Genomic DNA, 20,640 nt, shown 5'->3' on the forward strand with positions numbered 1-20,640 from the left:
CCATGTAACGAGTGTATAAGTGAGCCATGTGGCCTCAGGAATAAAGTAGCTAAACTCGAGTAGAGAACATTATTGTAATTGTCTGAACTGGTCAACCTGGAATCAAGCACCGTTCAGCCAAGCGATTGAGATGCCCTACAGTCATACTCTACGAGTTGGCCCTACACATCAGCCGTCTTCTCCGACTGCTGAACAGTCACCCCAGCGTCAGTCTTAACGCCCACGTCGCTAACATGCTTGTTCTTCTCGCGCGCCTCCTCAATCCTCTCGTCCAGTCTTGACTGGCCCGGTTTGGTGTGCCATGGCTTGGGGCCGTTATCGCTGAAGAGCTCTTCCACTTCTTCAAGGGTTTTGCCGCATGTTTCTGGGTATCTGTATCATTTTGTTAGCTAGGCTTGAGATATAGATATTTGGGGGGGTAGGGTAGGTCAATGTGAGATGGTTGAGACATACGTAAAGAACACTTGCACGGCAGCACCAACACACATAACGCCGAACGTGATGAACATCTTCCATCGAATATTGGCGAAACCGGGCGGCACGAAGAGGCCGAGGGCGAAATTGAAGAGCCAGTTGCCGACTGCGGCGATGGACTAGAAAGGCGACAGTCAGTTTGGGGGGCTCAAATTATCTAAGTATGAAGGATATCACACACCATTCCAGAAGCACGAGTCTCCAGGGACCACACTTCCGCTGCGTACACCCACGCGACAGGAGCCAGGGTCAATGCATAGACTATGATCAGAAGGTACGAGAACGCAATGACGCTGTGGGCCTTGGAGCCCTCCACGCGAACCTGGACATTCAGGTTGCCGTTGATGCCCTCGGGAACGATCTCGCCCGATGACAGGACGCCACCGACAACGAAATGACAGACGGCCATTCCCAGGGCGCCGTACATTAACAGATTCCGGCGGCTGAGCTTGTCAATGTAGAAGAACATGATGGACGTGAAGATGATAAAGAGGGCGTATTGGACCCCGGACGAAATGAGGAGAATGTTTCCTGTCAGGCTGGTTTGATTGTCAGTCTTTGATCTCTCTTAAATACGGGACGAAAGCAAAGAGGGATGGGATGGAAGAAAATCGGGGTGGGACGAAAGGGGAAATATGGTAAAAACAGCAGGAAATCGTGTATAATGCATGGATATAGCTTCATATCCTCGTACCTCGCCATTTGAAATATATACACCACGTAGTATGTCATAACATTGGCGCCCGATAGCTGTTGCCATGCCTGGACTGTAAAGCCAGCCATTGTTCGTCGCCACATGCCGTTGTATACGAATTTGCGCCATCCGGGCAAAGCCTCGCGCTCGGCGGCGAGAACCATGGTGATTTCCTCCCATTCGGCGACCACGAGCGGATCGTCGACGTTGCCGTTTGCCTGGATGCGCGCCAAGGTAAGGATGGCTTCCTCCGGGCGGTTGACTTTGGCCAACCAACGCGGAGACCGGGGCAGGAAAGGCAGGCCAATGATCATGATCACGCAGGGGACAAACTGCAGACCCCAGGCGAGACGGAAGGACGACGGTCCGGGAATGAACGAACAGCCGTATCCAACGAAGAACATGATCAGAATGCCCCATTCGATGGCCAGCTGCTGGATGACGATGAGGGAGCCACGCTTTTCCTTCTGGCTGATTTCGGCTAGATAGACGGGGACCTGAGACGAGGTGATACCCACGCAAACACCGTTGAGGACACGACCGGCCATCAGGGTTCCAAACCCGGAGACACCAGCCTGAATTGCAGTTCCAACAAGCCACCAAATGGAGGCAAACATGATTGAGTCTCTGCGACCGATCTTATCCGAGATGGGACCGGCCATCAGCGAGCCGACAACTGAACCCGCCGCAAGAGCGGAGTTGATGGCTCCCTGACGGGCTCCATGAGGGTTGTCGAAGTACTCGATGTATTGGTCTGTTCCGATGATGGCTGACATGGACGAGATATCGAAACCAAATAGCATGCCACCTACCGTCGCAATTAATGCGACGAAGTAGACATTGTATATTTTGGGAAACGTGGGGAGCTTCATAGTGAACAGGACAATCGCACCGCCTGTGCTATGTAGCAAACAAATTTGCCCCGAGGCTGAGGGAGGGGTCGGTAGGGGTTTTATAAAGTGGAGATGGGAGGAATATATACCGGGATGAGCTTCATACCCAACAGAGCGTACAAGGTATTGGAACACCCCGGTGGGAAACGCACTCGCGCATCCACTCGAGCCGTTAGCCTTGCATCGAGTTGCCCACTAATCGCCGCGGGGATATAGTGCCACGAGCCAGAAAGGGGTGAGCTTCGGCGGAATAATAGGCGGATATTGCTAGACCAAAGAGATTTCAGCTGGAGGGTCCAATCAAGACATCACAGCACGGTTCTTCGAAGACTCAAAACTGCCGTCGATCCCACCGGGGTTTCACCATCTTTGGAATAAACGAAATGAGTCAAATAGCTTATTGCTAGCCATGGCCTCGGTTTTGATAGGAATGTGGAAGTCGAAGGGTAGCATCGTGGAGTTAAGCGATGCCAGACCTGGCACTAGCACGTGGGCTTGATTGGAATGTTGGACAAGATGGTGCGGAGTGGCGTTTGTTCTCGAGCTCGTATAGGCTGGGGGGGAAGCTAGCTCCTTGGGGACTGAGCGAAGCTTGCCTCATGAGACCACACCGTAGCGCTTTGGCTTCACGTTTGGATTTACCATTGGTGGAAATTAAGGATGAATTCAGAGTTTTTGGCACTATTGGGAGTGTTGTGGCTGCAGAGGCTGCTAGACATGCAATCTGTAATTCAGCGCCTTATAGATTGTGCTCCCCTTGTTGCGCGGTCTGATCTCGCCGGGTCCGGGGGAGAAGAATAAATTACTCCTCAGTCAGCAATTATACAGATGATGACTGTAGTTAGTGGCTCACTACTTACCTGGTGGGTGAGTGCGATGAGCTGAGCAAGATTGATGGCTTGGATCGAGTTTGGAGTCTTGACCATGTGGTTGTTTTGCAGAACGGGAGAGCCCATCAGGAAAGTCGCATTAGCCCAAACTAGAAAATGATGTCTGGGTCTTGGAATGTGGGGGGTGCCAACACTAGTTGCATTCCAGGGGTGTGGTTGGGTCAGGGATGAATTTAGGTTGATGAAGGGAGGAAAGGGACGGACGGGAAACGGAAGATGGAGCGCAGCACGTGAAGCGTGACCACAAGTCGTGCAAGTATAGAACCCTACGCCGAATTACCCCGTGTATACTACTACAAGGATACCTATGTAGACACGATCGCAATGACAGTGTCCCTTTTAAGTAATAAAATCAAGCCGTCGCGCAACGTACCGTCAATTGTACATTTGCATAGTAATTAACAAGAACGAAAACAGACTCAGTGGCAAAGGCTGATCCACCGGTCAACAATTTCCTCCATGTCATGAGCGATTCCCCACTGGGAAATCAAGCAACGGAATAGCTTCTGCATGGAGTTCATTTCGTACAGGAGGTTTCGCGCAGCCCCGACGCCAGATAAGCTATCCGTTTGCCCTTCCTCCACAAACCGTTTGGTTTCGGTCCGCATCAGGGTTTGGACGCTGTGGGACCCCAGATTCAGATCAGCGTCAGACAAAAGAGCATCCTGCCACACAATGGTGTGTGGAAGATGAACCGTGGCGACCCCCGCGAGGGAGAAGACCACGTAAATAGTCGCCGCAGCGAAAAGTGAGCTGGGCATGTGGATAACGTGCGCTCGGCCCCGAGGGAGCTGCTCAATTATATCCTGAATTGCAATTGCATGGAGAAGAGATCGGCGGGCATCCTGTGTATTGATCCACTTGGCGATGTCAAACCCTGGCTTTGTTGCTCGAGAACCCGCAGAGACATGCTGAGGGATGTTATATCGAGAGCAGACATGCCTGCAAAGAATGGTAGAGTTAATCATTGTATCTAGACATATGGTATGCCATCGCAAAAGCACCTCCAGCTTTTCAGGATTAGACAAGCAAATGCTCATAGATATAGTCTCATGCACATGGGCCAACGCCTTCCGTACACTGGAGCGATCCGGAACCCCAACCGCGGCATAGTCACTCTCGTCCAAGTCCGATACGAGAGACTGTAGACCCTCGAGAACTACACGGAGGCCCAGAGCAGACAGTTGGTAGTCCAGGGGCCGAAGACTACCATCGGTGGGAAACAATGAGCGAAAGACCAGTCGGAATGAAAACTGTTCAGTCTTCTGGCTGCGCATGTGCACTAGCCACTCGTCCGGATTGCTCGCATCAAATGCTGCCTCGGAGCTGGGGAGAACGAGTGGATTGGCTAGATGGCGCGTGGATGCGCCGTCACCAGACATCTGGGCTACAAGACCATCTAGGATATGATAGGCAAGCAAAGCACGTTGTTGGATCTCTCTTGCCGCCCAGGTACGCCATTGGTGGTCTTTGTCGATACCAGGTGTGTCCGGACATGGAACATCGTCCATAGAAAAGGGCGCACTATCTACCATGCCACAGTGTCTCGCCCAGGAGAAGCCCATCGGCCGGAAGACCTGGCTCGTAGTGCGGATGATTCTGTTCTACCGAACGGTTTAGAGCGTCATCGCAGAGAGTTATAGTGTGGGGGCGGATTACCTTGGACAACGCGCCGTAGATCTGGCCCAGGAGGGCAGTGATGAGAAGCTGGACTCCTCTGCATGCATCATACGGCCCGCGGTGTGTAATCAGCGATTGCCACTGTGAAGACTCAGCGAGTATGCTCTGACAAGGGAATTGGGGCATACGATACCGACGTTGCAACTGCTGTGTGTGCGAGATGCCACAGAGCTTCGCCCTGAGACTATGTTCAGTAAAAGAAGAACAACCTTTGGATCGACAGACCCACCTTCGTAACAGAGTCCTTTGGCCCCAAGTACAGAGACCCAAGAGCCATTGCATTAAGGAGTAGTGGGTGGGTGCTTTCTCGGAAGACGAACGTTGCTCGATGGAGAATGGGAAACGTAGGGATGAATCGCACAAAGAACATATGCAGGCACTCATCTAGGAAGACAGATGTAATTGATGTAGCTTTGACCGCTGCCGTCACACTCGAGGACTAATAAGTGTTACTGGAGGTCGAGAATGGGACAGCCCAATCTAACTTACCGAGGTGTTTACCATCTCCGTTACATCACGAACAGCCTGGTGACTTCCCCCAGACGGAATGGCACCAATAGAGGAGGATCGATTGTCGAACGAGTTGGGAGACCCAAGATTGAACGAGTTGAAGTCCTGCACGACTGGTGGGAAGGGGTGCGTTCCCAGAGGCATTTGCCATTGGTCAGTGGTATCAGACGATATGATACTTTGGAACAGGTCCTCCGAGTCTGGCCAGATTAGGGCCAAGTCCAGATCCGGAGCTGTGGGCTCTCGCGCATCCTGATTGCACAGCGGCTCTCCCCATGATTGAGTCGGCACATTGACTGACGCTGGGGACTCGAGGGGTACCTTGGTGGTCTCCCAACTGGAGAGCGTCTCTGCGTCGGTGGTCTGGGACAGAGTTTCATGGGGGTCTTGCCCCTGAGTCACCTTGGCGGCTGGCACACGAGTGTGTAATTTCTCGTGTCTTGCTAGGGCATCTTGACGAGCAAATGGTCGGTTACACCTTTTGCAGATGAATGGCTTCGACCCAGTGTCTTCGGAAGCATAGCATTACTCGTCAGCAATCCTGCCCCGACTTCTGGCTTAGGTAAACGGCACATGACGATCAGGCTTGGTGCAGGAACCGTATCCATCACGGCAATGCTTACGGCAACGTTCATGTCTCTAGTTGCCGCGGTTAGCCATGCCCCCACCATAGGGAGGGGGGAAGAGATGAGGCAGAGACTAGATACCCTCAAATGCTCAGCCTTGGAGAAGGCTTTCTGGCACACACGACACACCAAGTTTTTCATACCTCGGTTCTACCGAAGACCAGCAGAAAAGAGGGCGACAGCGGTAGTGTAAGCCTTTCTGGCTGCTTGTATGATACTGCGATAGGAAGCAGCTGCCTCAAGTATAGATCTTGGACAAGAACAATCTGGAAATGTACAGTGATGCTCCAAGACCGTCAGCAATAAAAGCAGAAAAGAGAACTCCGTACAACACTTTCCTTAATGACAATACTTTCCCACAGGAGTGGATAATATCGTGTAAGTGGGGAACTACTAATACGTTGGGGAGAGAGAGAAGAGAGTGTGGGGTGCGGAGAATTCATCGGATACAGCTTATTACCAGATATACCCACCGCAGCCTAGGGCTATTACAACGTATTACAGAGATAATACTGGATATTACACTCTGGTCACGTTTGATCACGAGTCCACTTGATCCTCGATCTTTTCCTCTCTTTTTCTTCTTCCTGCCTCACTGTCTCCTACTCTTCCTTTCTTCATACCCACCATCAATTGACTACAATGTATCAATGCACCCATCCGGTTCGGGATATGACTCGGAACCAAACTTCGGGACCTACCCCGACGGGCAGAACTCTGTTATCCAAATAGTCAGAAGTTAGTGGAGTTGCCAAGAGACTAGCAATGACTTGACCATCGGGGTTTCGCCGTCGATATTCCCAAATCCACATTCCCCAGAGCTTCCTCGGGATGCGGGTGCCAACTGGGGTAAAGACTCGGCCTCTTTTCCGCCTTCGAATCCTCCTCAATGGAGCCGAAGGAGGATTATTGATGGTAGACTGAGTCTGGATCTCGGACCTGACTATCCCTCTTAGGGATGGACCCAGACCGATTATTCATGGTTCACCCAATGGACTTGTGATTCAATCGGGTCCCCATCCCGGAAGAGTCGGTACGCTAGGGAATGTTGCCCTGTTACTTGACAGATGCCGTGGAGACTGTCCCGCAGTCCGCGCCATATTGCTCAAATTCTGGTGCGGGTCTGGAAATACCCCGGCCGGCCAGAGCAAAATGAATTCCAACTGATAGGCCTGCTCATTCAACCCGGTCTTCGAGGGATCCTGCCTTGCTGTCAGTGATTTCCAGGTGTTCATAAGAAGGACACCGGGCTTGCCATCTTTGCTTCGCTCTAAGGACTAATACTTTTCTTCTGCCCCATCTTTCCGTTCCTCTTTGCTAAGATCTTAGAGCCCATGGGAGAACGGTTGCAGGCAACCTTGAATTGATCTGAATATCCCGCCTCTCCTATCCCAAGAACTCCCTGTTCATGGTTTTGTTCATTTTTCCATTTCCCTCAATCTCTATCTCTTCATATTACCACGGTAGTGTTTTCGATCCCAGTTGACTGCGTCCAAAAAGATGCGAGGTCCTCAACATCTCGACGCACAGCCTGTCGACCAGGTCGAAGGACTATCTTATCCTGAAAAGGCCGATGGGGATATGTTAGCAAGCATGGAGAAGGCAACCCAATCCACACATGAAAGCATGGGATCCTCTACCATTTCCAAGGCACACCAAGATTATTTGATGGAGCGTCATGGCACATTAGAGCTTGATCCTCTTCCTAGCATGGATCCCGCAGACCCCTACAATTGGCCTGCGTGGAAGGTTTGTGAATTTTTGAAGACTTATCTCTCACGATCTGCTGGCTGAGATTTCCTAGAAACTCATCAACCTGATTTTGGTGGCATTCCACGCCCTCATGGCCACGTTTGCGGCAGCTGGTATCATCCCAGCATATAAAATGTACAAAGCCTCCCCCAAAATACTAGAGATATACGCTGATTGGTTGATGAAACAGCATCTCCGAGGAGTATGGAATCACCATTCAAAAGGCCAGCTACCTTACCTCTCTCCAGATTGCCATCCTGGGAGGAGCGCCATTGTTCTGGAAACCTCTGTCGAACCGATATGGCCGGCGCCCCATTTTTTTAATTTCTTTGATCTGCAGTATGGTTTGTAACATTGGATGTGCGAAATGCACCGACTATGCTTCTACGGCAGCCTGTCGAGCACTTCAGGCCTTTTTTATTTCCCCTGCTTCGGCCATCGGTAGTGCGGTGGTAACGGAGACATATTTTAAGAAAGAACGTGCTCGGTATATGGGCGTGTGGACGCTACTGGTAACCATAGGTATTCCCAGCGGCCCATTCATCTTTGGGTTTGTTACGGAACGAGCGGGCTACGTGTGGATATATTGGGTCCTGGCTATGGTGAGTTAACCTTTGTTACAAGCTCCAAATTTTCGCAAACGCCGTCCCTAATAGCATCTACACCTCAGATCAACGGCGGCCAGTTCATCGTGTATCTCTTTTTCGGGCCGGAGACTCTGTATGTCGACAGCACGCAAAACACCAACGAGCCCAGCTGGAAGCGAGAGTATCTATACCTCCGGCGGATCGATCCCACCCCATTCTCATGGTACGAGTTCGTGAAGCCACTGACTCTCGTGATGCATCCCTGCGTGATTGTACCGGCCGCCGCGTACGCCATGGTTTTCTGTCTCAGCAACGTGCTGGCGACAGTTGAAGTGCCCCAACTGCTGCAGCACAAATTCCAGCTAGACTCGGAGCAGCTAGGCCTACAGTTCCTAGGTCCTATCATCGGCTCATTTCTCGGAGAGCAGGTCGGTGGCACGATGTCCGACGTATGGATGAATATGAACGAGAAGAAGACCCAGCGCAAACCCGAGCCCGAATTCCGGCTATGGCTCAGTTACCTTGGCTATACGCTGTCTATTGTTGGCCTGATTGTCTTTCTTGTTTGCACTGAGCAGGCTGAACCGGGTCATTGGGTTGTTTCGCCCATTATTGGCATTGCACTCGGTTCTGCGGGTAACCAGATCGTCACCACTGTTCTCATCACCTACGCGGTCGATTGCTATCCCATGGAGTCCGCCAGTGTGGGTGTGTTCATCACCTTTGTTCGGCAAATCTGGGGCTTCCTCGGTCCATTCTGGTAAGTTCGCAGTGAAAGAAAAATAGGATATCGCGTGTAGTTCGCTAACGAAGGACCTTAGGTTTCCGCCCATGTTCGAAACAGTGGGCGTCGCTGCGAGTTCCGGGGTTGGTGTTGCACTGATGGTCGGTGTCAGCGTAATTCCAACTTTCTTCCTGCAGTGGTTGGGTCGGTCCTGGCGCTTGTCTGGGGATACATAAACACGAATAGTGGGTTTTAATCCTTTGTTTTGCACAAAACGTGGCGAGAAAAAATGACAGTCCCAGACTGAGCGATATAAATAAGAGAACTTTTGTACGAATATACCTTTAGCAAAGATGGCAAGAAACATAGATCGGGGCCGCATATTTACTTACCCAATGCGCCATATTAAATTCAACAACTTACCCCAATTGTAACTCGAAAGCACAATCCAAAAAGCTGGTAGTACCGTAGTAGGTATTTCCGGCCCTAGCGAGTCATACTCAATGGCGTATGGTATTGGTCCATGCTATGGACACCGTCGGCATGCCACGCCGGCATCCAAGGGCCGACGACGGAAAAGCACAAAGCCGGCCAACTGGCGGCCACGGCGAAACACGGGATTTTTTCCCGCCCAGTATCGACCAATCTTTCACTTGATCTTATCCCTTACTTGGTCAACGTTTGATTTAGTACTTGAGTCGAGTCTCGACACTCGCTTTCATACTTGTTTATTTATGAATGCCGAAGTCATTCTTCCCCAATTGCAATCTTTCTCCCGACAAACGAACATTACCCATTCGGTCGGAGGAGAGAGTTACAGATCTAGATCTACCCCACAAGGATAAAGTTATACCCACACCTGCAGGTCAATGACTCGTGCATGCAGTCACCATGGCACGTGACATCAGCGCCCGGTCATGTGACATAAACCACAGGTCACATGATGCTAGCTCCGGTCATGTGACATCTGTCCCTTGCGTCCCAGAAATAGAATTCCAACGAATAATTATTTGAACCAGAAAAAATGGTCAAGGAAAATTGGCCACGAAAGTTTCCAAGTGTTCACCAGCAGTACAGCACATCATTTACAAGAATATTGGAGAAATATTGGCCTGATTTGGCTGACATAGAAGTTTATATCACGTGATGTGACATGTGATATATCTAGTCATGTGACAGTCACGTGTTGGTCCGTGCGTCTGCCAGGGGCGAATAGGGTGGCAGCGAATTATTGCACGAAGGATTTCTAATTCCCCGTTGGGCCTTTACCAAAGTAACCCAGGAATCTTAGATCTATGGGGGGATGTCCATTTGTGGAGTGGGCAATATGGTGGTTGGAGTGTTGGCTCCGCTAATGTATACACAATCTTACTGTGTTACAGCCTTGGAGCCGAGAAGTGGCAGGGATGTTTATACTTGATATTCGTGCCGGGGTATTCAAGTGCAAGGAAGGTTTCGATGAAGTAAGTGCACGTGTTAGGATAATAGGATGGCATGTAACTGTCTTCCATCCAGTTGGTTGGACAGAACGCAACAATCAAATAGACTGTTGCTCAAATATTCAAGGCAGTGCTTCGGTAATAATCACACAGAAAAGAAACGAAGGTATCGGAGGATTGTAAAAGAAAAATATCCTCAATGAAATTGGACGAATAGGTCGGGTAGATGCACTCATAACAATCATAATTCCAAGAAACATTCGTGATTCTAGGGGCGCGGGGCCCGGCGCACGGAAAGCTTCTTCCTAGTCAATCGGAATAGATTTCCGTCGCTGGGCCTCTTGTTGGACTCGTAGCCTCCGTCTTTCTCTCTCCTCTTTGTCTTTTGGCTTGTCCTTGGACCGGGGCTTGGACTTGTCCTTGGCAGGATCTTTTGACGCCGGCCGCGCAATGTCCTTCCGATTCTCAGCTCCGGGCTCTAGAGGGTTCTGCCGGAGCTTTTTCTTGGCTTTCTTATTGAGCCTTTTTCTGGACGTACTTCTTCCGTCGTCCGACGCGCCATTGATGGACATCGCCGGAGACTGAGAACCTGGTGTGCCAACTCGGATAGAGGAGCTTTCGCTTTCAGAGTCCACAGACGAGCGACGCGGCCTTTTTCTTGACTTTGTCAAGATAGCTTGCGCCGGGTTGAGGTCCATAGTATCAAGCGTAGGACCGTTGATAGGCTCGGACTCTGCAGGACTCTCCTCCTTGGGGACAATCGATTCTTCTGGAGCAGACAGTCCTGGGAAAGTTCCGGCTTTGCTAGGTCCCGGCGAGGCTCTCGCGGAACCCTGGCCGTTGATTGAAACGACCTGCTCGGAGAGGAGCTGATGATCGGCCGACATGGACACCTCCAGACTGTGAACAGTCCCTTCGAGGGCCTCTGCTTTCCCAGTAAGGTTTTCGGTGGTTGTGTCAAGGCGCTTGATAGAATCTTCAAGTTCTCGTGTGGTTGTTTTAAGGTATTGTGTGGTTTTCTGTAGCTCTTTGCCTGTGTCCTGGAGAGCGGTGAAGGTATGCCCCAGCTTTTCTGTAGTCCCAAAGAGTTCTGCTATGTCACTAGTATGCGACTGGAGTTTTTCATCATTATTCGTGCCCATGGCCCTGGCATCGGCTATGTCTGACTCTAGAGATTTATAATCACCAGAGAGAGACTTCAGCTGGCCATCAATAGTATGGCACTGCGTGGTGATCCCATGAAGGTCACTAGTAAGCTGATTGATCAAAGTGATTTGATCGTCTTGCTTTTGGTTCAGCTGCCCGAATTCCCCGGCAAGACCATCGAATTTGGTGGTCAGATGATCTCGCTCTGCGCAAATGCTTCTTTGAAGGAATTCGTCAGCTGCCCTCTTAGAGCTAAGCTGCATCTCGGTCCTTGAAATGTGCTTGTCGACCTTCTGTGTCAGACCCTGGAGATCACCCTCGGTCGCAAAGGAACCTGATTGGAATTGCCGCACCAAGGGCATGACCGACTGTACAAGGCCCGTATGATTTTGGCGTAGTGCGTTCATGTCACTTCGCAAACTCGGATCAGGTTGTGCTTGCTGTTGTCTACACTGGTCAATCTGCGACTTCATCAAAGAGACTTCTTGGTCAAACTGCCTTTTTAGTGCGGCAACATGCTCGGTCAGCTGACCTGCAGAAGGGTACATCTCTTGCATTGCGCAGATCATATTTTTCACGATCGGCTCTGTTGAAAGATTATTATACCTAGTCTCGAGAGAAGACAGTCCAATTTTCACAGTATTGAGTAAAGCTTGCGTTTCGTCGACGGTCGACTCAACTTTGGCAATCCTCTCAGAAGCCGCAGCCGAATTTTGCTGACTGAGGCTTCTCAACTCTTCGGATATGCGACCATAAGATCCCTTCAGCTCTGTAATTTCCTTGGAGTAATCTGTGAGGTTATTTGACTGTCCCGTCAAGGTCTGCCTTAACTCCGCGATATCTGCGAAGAACAAATCGTCCTTCATAGCACCAACATCTCGCAGGTCTCGGATTCCCGTCTCGAGACGGCTAACCGCCGCATTCAACTGCTCCTGATGTGGATGATTTACCAAAACTTTGAGTTTCGGGAGTAGGATCTTCAGTTCATCGAGCGAGTGATCACCCTTGTGATGAGCTTCTGTAGAACGAAGGAGACGATCAACGTCATCCAGCCGTTTCGAAAATCCTTCAATTTTGACAGCCCTAAGGCGCGTTTCATGATCATCCACTTGTTTGATGGCTTTCTTGAGTGAAGTCGAGTTTTGACCATTGGATTCCTGTGCTGACTGGATCTTGGCTTCTAAAGCCGAATACTTGTTTCGCAGGTCCTCAATATGAGGGTCTGGAATAAGAGGCGTCGCTGTAGAACCTTGTTTCGATAATCTTTCGAATTCGGATGAAAGTTCATCAATACGTTTTGAAAATGCTTCGACATTCTCTGCCAAACCCGACGCTGACTTCATAGCAGTACGTTTATGTGCGGCGTCCACTTTCTTTTCGAGAGTCGAGAGTTGTTCTGCGAAGGAACGCTTGTATTTTTCGAGCGAGTCCCGAAGAGTGGCATTCTCGGTTTCAAGTCCGGATGTCTTGACTTGGAGCCCCTGGGTTTCGTGTTGAATAGCAGCCGTTGTACCAATAGATGTTCCGAACGTAGTTCTCATAGCTTTCAGCGACTTGGCAGTGTTATCGGTTTCCGCTGTCCAGTGGTCCCAATCTTTTTTCATCAGGTTCTCCAGCTGTTTGTATTTGGATTGATGTTCACTCAAAGCTTTATCGATTTTTTTCATGTCCACATCTTCATTCTTGCACTTCTGTCCAAAAAAATCAACGGTAGATGGGAAGTGTTTGGTAACACTGGCCTTTTTTAGGAGCCCACTAGTCGATTCTTTGCGCTGATTTAATTTTTCCTTTTCTGACTTGGTGTTAGCAGCTGTCGCCGCTGCCTGCACCATGTCGGACAGGCTCCGAATGAACTGATCTCCGCCGACTTCATTCTGGCCGACGGGCGTTGTTGGTACCGATAGTGTCGGTGGTACTTGTGGTACTGGTGGTATCTGTGGTGCCGGTGGTGCCGGTGGTGCTGATAGCCTAGGTAGTGTTGGTATAGACCTTGTAGTGGGAGAATGCTTCGGTGATCCCTGTGACGGTTCGCGGGGTCGGAAGGGTTGGGGGGGCAAATGAGGCTGCTGGGGTCTCCGGCGCGGATCGCGAGAAATTGGATTATTATGGTCCATGACAACCTTTATGGGATGAAATTGACTAATATTATTGCACCCCTAATGGATCAGTTTAATTCGAGTGAGATAAGCCAGATGTAGACTCGGGGAAACGCGACTTCAAGATGGGGGAAGATCCGTGGTGCGCCTCACCTCCGTTGTCTTTATTTACAAGATGTCACGCGTTTGGACGTGCACGGACGACAGTATTGACCAAGACCGGGCTCCACCACCATCATAGAGCAAAATCCAATGACTGTTGAGTAAATCTGTGAAACACAACGAGCTGAGGAGAGAAATGAAGGAAGTTATGTTTGCCAGTCTGCGACACCTCGACTTTGTATATATTCTGCCGGGCGGTGGGTATGGCGGGTTCTTGGCTCCGCTTTTTGTCCTGCGCCGCAGCTCTTTCCTTCCTGCTCCCAGGCCGTTTTGCTGGTGATCCTTCTTACCTGGTAACTGTTCATCGCAAAGTGACTCTATAAGTCGTAGCCATGTCTGCGGTAAGTGTATATCAGTCTGTTATACCTCTCGTTCTTCCCTATCTAACAGCCAGGGGTAGCCAATTTCCACTGTCGCGGAGACGAAAGAGCTCCGGGGTCTGGATCTGATTGCCGCCCATTCCCATATCAGAGGCCTCGGTGTCGATGCGGATTCTTTACAACCACGACCCTCTTCCCAGGGCCTTGTGGGCCAGGAGAAGGCGCGAAAGGCTGCTGCGGTGATTTTGCAAATGGTCAAGGAAGGAAAGATTGCAGGACGCGCTGTGTTGATAGCAGGGCCCCCGAGTACCGGAAAAACCGCTATCGCCATGGGGATGGCCCAGTCCCTCGGATCGGATGTTCCCTTTACTATGCTCGCGTCGTCGGAAATCTTTTCTATGGAGATGTCTAAGACGGAGGCCCTCACCCAGGCATTCCGGAAATCGATTGGTGTGCGCATCAAGGAGGAAAGCGAGATTATCGAGGGTGAAGTTGTGGAAATCCAGATTGATCGAAGTGTGACGGGTGTAAGTGTCTAATTTTGGCCCCCATGTCTGGGAAGTGCGAATTGATGCTAATTGATGCAGGGTAACAAACAAGGGAAGCTCACAATCAAAACCACCGATATGGAGACGATCTACGATATGGGAACCAAGATGATCGATTCGATGACCAAGGAACGGGTTATGGCCGGAGATATCATATCCATCGACAAGTCTTCGGGCAAAATCACCAAGTTAGGACGCTCCTACGCGCGTTCTCGAGACTACGATGCGATGGGGGCCGACACCAAATTCGTTCAATGCCCCGAGGGCGAACTGCAGGTTCGCAAAGAGATCGTCCATACCGTCAGCCTTCACGAGATTGATGTGATCAACTCTCGCTCGCAAGGCTTCTTGGCTCTGTTCTCCGGTGACACGGGCGAAATTCGGAGCGAGGTTCGAGACCAAATCAACACCAAAGTCGCTGAATGGAAGGAAGAGGGCAAGGCAGAGATCATTCCTGGTGTTCTGTTCATTGATGAAGTCCACATGCTTGATATTGAGTGCTTCTCGTACGTCAACCGTGCCCTAGAGGCCGAGCTTGCTCCGATCGTTATCATGGCCAGCAACCGTGGCAACGCTCGAATCCGGGGGACAACATACACTTCACCGCATGGGTTGCCTCTTGACTTCCTCGACCGAGTGTTGATTGTGAGTACGGACTTGTACTCTGCCGATGATATCAGGCAAATCCTGGCCATTCGGGCTCAGGAGGAGGAGATTGATCTCTCACCCGATGCGCTTGCCCTTCTCACCAAGATCGGCCAAGAATCCAACCTCCGATATGCAAGCCACATCATCATTACGTCGCATCTCTTGAGCCAAAAGCGGAAGGCAAAGGAAGTCACTATTGATGACGTTCAGCGCAGCTACCAGCTTTTCTACGATCCCGCTAGAAGCGTGAAATTCGTGGGTGCGTATGAGCAGCGCTTCATTAACGACTCGGGGGCTGTGAGTTTCACTGCTGGTGCTGCTAATGGTGATGCTATGGAGATTTCATAAGTGTTGTCTGCCGTAAACGATACGACGGCTGGTGTTGGGAAGTTGGGATATTCTTTTAAACTCGCACAACATGGAAAGGGAACAAGGCGAGAAAGGATACTGGAGAAGTTTGCACTGGAAAGCTCCCCTCTCCTTTCGCTACCTTGTTTGTTGATTCATCATTAATGTACGGTTATACTGGCGCTTTTTCTCGGCTCGTATATATGGGCCTTCGAGGGTTGGGTCCGAAGTTAAATCTTTCAAAAGAGCATAGGCCTGAATGATAATTACGAACTTAATCTCCAGAACCATGCATCAGCTGAAGCTGCACATATAGACCTTAGAGCAGTTGTAGATGATTGACATTATTATACAAAAGTCGCGCTGCTGGACCACTCTCCCTCGTCTGCCTTCCGGAATTCCACGCCTTCCCCAAAGTAACCGGCATCCTTCCACGATGCCATTGTAGGACTATCGTACGGGCCGTGGATAACACCGCCGTCTCGGGCATCCGCCCAGCGGAACTGCCACATCGTGGCGGCTTGGCCGTGCGCTGCCGACGGCTCCGTGTTGTCCTTGGGTGGATCTACCCATTCTTCGCCTGTCTCTCGGCGGTATTGTCTGGTGAGAATCTCACGCTCGGTATCATAGATTTCGTTATTCCCCCTGCCCATGAGGATGTCAGCCGCACCTGTGAGGGCGTCGATGGTCTGCTTCCGGGCAACTTCCGCGGGGTCCTCTTCGGTCATTTCCGTATCCTCCGCCCCATTCTGCTTCGAACGGTTCTTGTTTCGTTTATTTTGCCATTTCGGTTTCTTCGATCCTCCCTTGCCGATTCGAGCCAGCGCATCCAGAATAGTTTCCCCTCGTTGTAGAAGCGGTATGACGGTCTTGAGGGCGTCCGAGGTTAACACGCTGTCTTCCATGCGGTCTTTTTCCTTCCTCTCCGCCTCCCTCTTCTCGGCCGCTTCTCTGGCGCGCCGCATATCCTTCTTCGACACCCCCTCCAGCCACGAGTCGTGGACAGCGTCTGGATCTACTGCTTTGCGGACGTAGTTACCCGCTTCGTCGAATCTGCCCTCCTCCTGTTCATCCCGCATGTTGAAGGCGTCCAATAACGGCGCATGCTTTTTCTTCGCTCCCGCGCCCAGTTCTTCATCAACATCGTCGCCAATCCTTGCGCGGTCTTCTTCGCCGATTTCGCTCTCGCTCTCGCTATCGTCTTGGTTCGCAGCGGCGGTGGGGTTGCGCAAGTCTGCATGCACGGTACCTCCACTTTTGGAGGACGCGACCTGGCCCTCTATCTCATCGTCCTGTAAAAAGCGCACGTTTTTCTTATTCTTCTCTGCTGTCTGATCGGCGTTTTCGTCGCCAAAGTCCTCTTCCAACTCCGCAAACATGTCGTCGTCGTCATCTCCGTCTTTCGCCTCGCGAGTGGTCTTGGTGTGGGCGTGTCGGGCATCGAAACCCTCGTTGTCGCTGTCTGATTCGTAGCCGTCGAGGTTGACAGCTTTGCGACGCACTTGCTGGCCGCGCCGGCCGATCTCGTCCGCTTCTAAAAACTGGTCATCGTCTAGGGCGTCGGGTGCTAAAGCGGAGGGATTGCGCAGGTCGAAACGGGGCTTTTTCTGCGAGGGGCCATCGGGGTCATCTTCGACATGCTGGGTGCGGGCGAAGTCTTCGCCTGCCCGCTTGGGACGTGGCTGAGAGCCTGACATGGGTAGTGTAGCGATCAACGAAAAGCAGACAGGGTGCGATCACAAAGGAGGATCTGTCAGACTATCACAAACAAGTGTACACCATGAAAGGAACGGGGGGCAGTGTAGAAAACAAACTGCTGGTTGCACTTGGTCCGGGGTCGGGTCGGAAAATCCAAGCGGAGGCATTTGCGTCACTTGCGGGCGATAAGGCCGACCGCCCGCTCTTCTGCATCATCTCCATCTTCTTTCTTCATCTTCTTCAACAGCTAGTTTCGGACGAGCTGTACGTGTACTATTTTTCGTCAAATATTGAATCGCTCAAAACTTGTCTGTCGTTCTCCAATCCCCTGGTCTTATTGCATCCCCATCGCCCGTCATGGTCAGCTACCCCCAAGCTCCGGTACCTAGCAGAGTGAACGCCATACTGATACCCAGCTATAGTTCCGATCCGGTTATTGGGACGACGACCCCATGGATGGGGTCCTTGGCTCATCGATGCTTCGCCATGGAGCGTCGCGTCGATTTGACGAGTACTACCGCTGCTATCCCGTCGCCATGATGCCAGGCCCCGAGAGAGAGAACGTCAACCATGGCGGCAAAGTCCTCATGCCTCCCAGTGCTCTGGACAAATTGACACGGCTACACATCACTTACCCGATGCTTTTCGAATTGAACAATGGTGCGCGAGAGAGGACGAGTCATGCGGGTGTGTTGGAATTTATCGCTGAGGAAGGAAAGATATACCTGCCTTTCTGGGTACGTATTCCACATTTCATTCCATTCTCTGTCGCTTGGATAAGTACTGATAAACAGGGCATTTACAGCTCATGCAATCCCTCCTTCTCGAACCCGGCGATCTCGTCCAAATCAAATCGACCGACCTTCCTCCGGGACAGTTTATCAAATTGCAGCCCCAATCGACCGCCTTCCTCGACATCAGCGACCCCAAAGCTGTGTTGGAAAACGCCTTCCGGAATTTCTCGTGCATGACTAAAGGAGATATTTTCACATTTGCCTACAATGACCAGGTATATGAGATGGCGGTGCTGGAGACGAAACCGAAAAATGACACGAATGCGGTTTCGGTGCTGGAAACCGATTTGGAGGTCGATTTTGCACCACCGATTGGATACGAGGAGCCCCAGCGACAGAGTGGCACAAGCACCCCCAGAAGCGGCGTGAACGGGAAGCTACCCGCTGGCGGTTTACTCCACCCGCATGGTACGATGGCACAGTCGATCAACTATGCGGCGATTGCCCCGGAGTCGACGGAGATGGCAGCAGGCGCAAAGGCCGCATCGTCGAACTTCGTGAGTGGCGGGCATCGTCTGAACGCGAAGAAAGGCAGCAAGACCCCAACCCCGAAGGCTTCCACCCCGGTACCCGGAACCAGCAACCCTCAACAGCCCCCTATCGTGCGAAGGACGAATGGGCCGCAACCCCTCCGTCTGCCGCCCAATCAGTTGTTCTTCGGGTATGCCATCAAGCCCGCACCGAAGCGTGATGAGCAGGGCCAAATCGTCGAGGAAGAAAAACCGCGGTTCCAAGGCGCTGGGCAATCGCTGCGGCCGAAGAAGAAGGATGCTGGCGGATCATCGACCCCCACTTGAAGCGCGCGCACTGGTGGCGTTGGATAGATCACTCGCGGTTTTCAAACCTGGCGCATGGAGTTCGCAGACGAGGAATGGCACTTGAGAACCTGCCACCTTCCAATCCAGATTTGACGACCTCTTCTTGTCTTATTAGTAGTCCATGACTGTTGCCTTCCCTGGCCTTTAATGATCTCGTGGAGCATGACTATCATCCGGTATAGCCAGGTAGCGGCTGATTTCAATGAGCAGATGATTCACGACCTTGATTAGTCTTCGTGCTATTCGCTGCTACGTCCAGTGGTGATCTTATAACAAAGCAAGCTGTACGAAAAGTTCCATGCCGGTCTGTAGTGGTCTTGAACACGTTGCGAGTCAAGTTATCCTTTGGTCTAGATCTGTAGATAGTCGAACGACGATCACGGCAACACATGGGGATCCTTGCCGAGGATCGCCGTCCCTCGGTCATTTTCCAACGCCCGCCATCTCTCCTCCACTCTATCCCATCTCTTTATCGCTTCTTCCTGTGATGTAATTCTGTCTTTTCTGCACCGTACTATATTCTGTTTTAGTCGCGTGGTATATCGGCATATTTTACCACCTATACCCCATATTAAACCCACGCTACGCGAATGATCCGATCACGCGGAGCATAACAGCCGAATCATAAGCAATATTCCATCGAATCAGTCTTCTTTGCTGCGCCCCAGTTGGTCGTGTAGTGAAGCCAGTTGTTATCGCGCAGTCCAGGCCAACATCATCATTACCTACCCAGAAAGTCGCTTCCAGCCTCATCAACTGCTTCTACGGTATCAAATAAACCCCCCAACAACGCCAACCACTGCGCGACAGATCTAAAATGGCATCACCACCCCACCCCCTCGCGCACTTCACCAAACTCTCCTCCTCAATCTACCTCCACGAACCGCAAACCCTCCCCCCAACCGACGACGCCCCCACCGACGCCCAAAATGGCGCCCCCAAAACCATCATCCTCGCCTTCTGGATGAACGCCCCCGCGCGCGCCCTCGCCAAATACGTCGCCGAGTACCGCCGCCTGGCACCTACCGCGCGCATCATCTTCATCCTCAGCTCCTCCAACGACTTCATGCTACGGTTTACCAAGTGGGCGCAGGAAGCGCGCCTCGCCCCAGCCGTCAAAGCCCTTCTCGCCTCTTCCCCCTCCCCATCTTCCCCTTCCACCTTGGAAGAGGGGGGAAACAACACCAACAACCCAGTCTACATCCACATGTTCTCCAACGGCGGCGTCTTCACCACCATCCACCTCCTAGCAGCCTACCGCAAAGCAACAGGCGGCACTCCGCTGCGCGTCTCGTCCACAGTAATCGACAGCGCCCCCGGCGAAGCAACCGTAACAGCAGCCGTAAAGGCACTATCCTTCTCACTCCCGCGCACATGGATCCTCTACTTCCTGGGCCGCTTCCTGCTCCGCGTCTTCTTCACCGTGGGGTTCCTCATGCGAAAAGTCAGCGGCGCGCCGGACGCGGTGAAGGTCGCGCGCAGGGCGATCAACAGCGCTCGGCTGGTGCGCGGGCCTGTCGCCTCCCCCTCTTCATCCTCCTCCCCGGCGGGTCTGAACACGCTTCCTCGTCGGTGCTATATCTATTCCGATGTGGATGAGCTGGTCGATTGGAGGGATGTGGAGAGACACGCGGATGATGCGGAGGCGAAGGGGTGGAAGGTTCGGAGGGAGAAGTTTCTGGGCACGGATCATGTTGCTCATATGAGGGTCGATCCGGAGAGGTATTGGGGGTTGTGAGGGAGTATTTGTTTACGGAGGGGGTGGTTGGGTGATTCTTTTCTTCTTCTTCCTT

General features: G+C 51.6%; 8 protein-coding genes across 8 annotated transcripts; 4 read left to right on the forward strand and 4 right to left on the reverse strand.

Annotated features, from left to right (window-relative positions):
* Positions 1-56: 56 nt before the first annotated feature.
* P168DRAFT_267381 (sugar porter family MFS transporter) lies at positions 57-2,480 on the reverse strand. Its single transcript, XM_024835040.1, has 4 exons — positions 1,169-2,480; positions 656-1,013; positions 454-593; positions 57-372 (listed from the first exon to the last, which is right to left on the reverse strand). The coding sequence occupies exons 1-4, from the start codon at positions 2,038-2,040 to the stop codon at positions 162-164; spliced, it is 1,581 nt and encodes a 526-aa protein (XP_024693339.1). The 5' UTR covers positions 2,041-2,480; the 3' UTR covers positions 57-161.
* An 890-nt stretch (positions 2,481-3,370) lies between these two features.
* Positions 3,371-5,908, reverse strand: P168DRAFT_296502 (C2H2 type zinc finger domain protein; the record flags this gene model as incomplete). Its single annotated transcript, XM_024838118.1, has 6 exons — positions 3,371-4,555; positions 4,611-4,712; positions 4,765-4,809; positions 4,861-5,070; positions 5,121-5,636; positions 5,849-5,908. The coding sequence occupies 6 exons, from the start codon at positions 5,906-5,908 to the stop codon at positions 3,371-3,373; spliced, it is 2,118 nt and encodes a 705-aa protein (XP_024693340.1).
* Positions 5,909-7,135: 1,227 nt separating this feature from the next.
* P168DRAFT_138399 (putative MFS transporter) lies at positions 7,136-8,976 on the forward strand. The gene is made up of 4 exons (XM_024832740.1): positions 7,136-7,516; positions 7,572-7,654; positions 7,710-8,121; positions 8,190-8,976. The coding sequence occupies exons 1-4, from the start codon at positions 7,268-7,270 to the stop codon at positions 8,868-8,870; spliced, it is 1,425 nt and encodes a 474-aa protein (XP_024693341.1). The 5' UTR covers positions 7,136-7,267; the 3' UTR covers positions 8,871-8,976.
* Positions 8,977-10,139: 1,163 nt separating this feature from the next.
* On the reverse strand, positions 10,140-13,249 carry P168DRAFT_326539 (uncharacterized protein; the record flags this gene model as incomplete). The annotated part of the gene is made up of 1 exon (XM_024841135.1): positions 10,140-13,249. A coding segment is annotated over one exon (2,675 nt), but the record flags the coding sequence as incomplete, so codon positions are not given.
* Positions 13,250-13,942: 693 nt separating this feature from the next.
* On the forward strand, positions 13,943-15,808 carry rvb2 (RuvB family ATP-dependent DNA helicase reptin). The gene is made up of 3 exons (XM_024835041.1): positions 13,943-14,014; positions 14,074-14,520; positions 14,581-15,808. Exons 1-3 carry the CDS (start codon positions 14,006-14,008, stop codon positions 15,535-15,537), a joined length of 1,413 nt encoding a protein of 470 aa, XP_024693343.1. The 5' UTR covers positions 13,943-14,005; the 3' UTR covers positions 15,538-15,808.
* A 76-nt stretch (positions 15,809-15,884) lies between these two features.
* Positions 15,885-17,310, reverse strand: P168DRAFT_326541 (GYF domain-containing protein; the record flags this gene model as incomplete). Its single annotated transcript, XM_024841136.1, has 1 exon — positions 15,885-17,310. The coding sequence occupies exon 1, from the start codon at positions 17,232-17,234 to the stop codon at positions 15,885-15,887; it is 1,350 nt and encodes a 449-aa protein (XP_024693344.1). The 5' UTR covers positions 17,235-17,310.
* A 282-nt stretch (positions 17,311-17,592) lies between these two features.
* Positions 17,593-18,826, forward strand: P168DRAFT_281126 (polyubiquitin-binding protein UFD1; the record flags this gene model as incomplete). The annotated part of the gene is made up of 3 exons (XM_024835911.1): positions 17,593-17,595; positions 17,658-17,972; positions 18,041-18,826. 3 exons carry the CDS (start codon positions 17,593-17,595, stop codon positions 18,824-18,826), a joined length of 1,104 nt encoding a protein of 367 aa, XP_024693345.1.
* An 838-nt stretch (positions 18,827-19,664) lies between these two features.
* P168DRAFT_303912 (TMEM53 family protein) lies at positions 19,665-20,585 on the forward strand (the record flags this gene model as incomplete). The annotated part of the gene is made up of 1 exon (XM_024838801.1): positions 19,665-20,585. The coding sequence occupies one exon, from the start codon at positions 19,665-19,667 to the stop codon at positions 20,583-20,585; it is 921 nt and encodes a 306-aa protein (XP_024693346.1).
* Between the last annotated feature and the right edge of the window lie 55 nt (positions 20,586-20,640).

Source organism: Aspergillus campestris (genome assembly GCF_002847485.1).
Source record: "Aspergillus campestris IBT 28561 chromosome Unknown P168scaffold_5, whole genome shotgun sequence".
In the NCBI taxonomy this organism is placed as follows: domain Eukaryota; kingdom Fungi; phylum Ascomycota; class Eurotiomycetes; order Eurotiales; family Aspergillaceae; genus Aspergillus; species Aspergillus campestris.

Bases quoted from the DNA above. Each gene is read 5' to 3' on its own strand.
- P168DRAFT_267381 (XM_024835040.1), bottom strand. From the start codon at position 2,040: ATGAAGCTCCCCACGTTTCCCAAAATATACAATGTCTACTTCGTCGCA. The intron at 1,014-1,168 runs GTACGAGGATAT...CAATCAAACCAG, and splicing joins TATATATTTCAAATGGCGAG to CCTGACAGGAAACATTCTCC. The intron at 594-655 runs GTGTGTGATATC...TCGCCTTTCTAG, and splicing joins AGACTCGTGCTTCTGGAATG to TCCATCGCCGCAGTCGGCAA.
- P168DRAFT_138399 (XM_024832740.1), top strand. From the start codon at position 7,268: ATGCGAGGTCCTCAACATCTCGACGCACAGCCTGTCGACCAGGTCGAA. The intron at 7,517-7,571 runs GTTTGTGAATTT...GAGATTTCCTAG, and splicing joins ACAATTGGCCTGCGTGGAAG to AAACTCATCAACCTGATTTT. The intron at 7,655-7,709 runs GTACAAAGCCTC...TTGATGAAACAG, and splicing joins ATCATCCCAGCATATAAAAT to CATCTCCGAGGAGTATGGAA.
- rvb2 (XM_024835041.1), top strand. The intron at 14,521-14,580 runs GTAAGTGTCTAA...TAATTGATGCAG, and splicing joins TTGATCGAAGTGTGACGGGT to GGTAACAAACAAGGGAAGCT.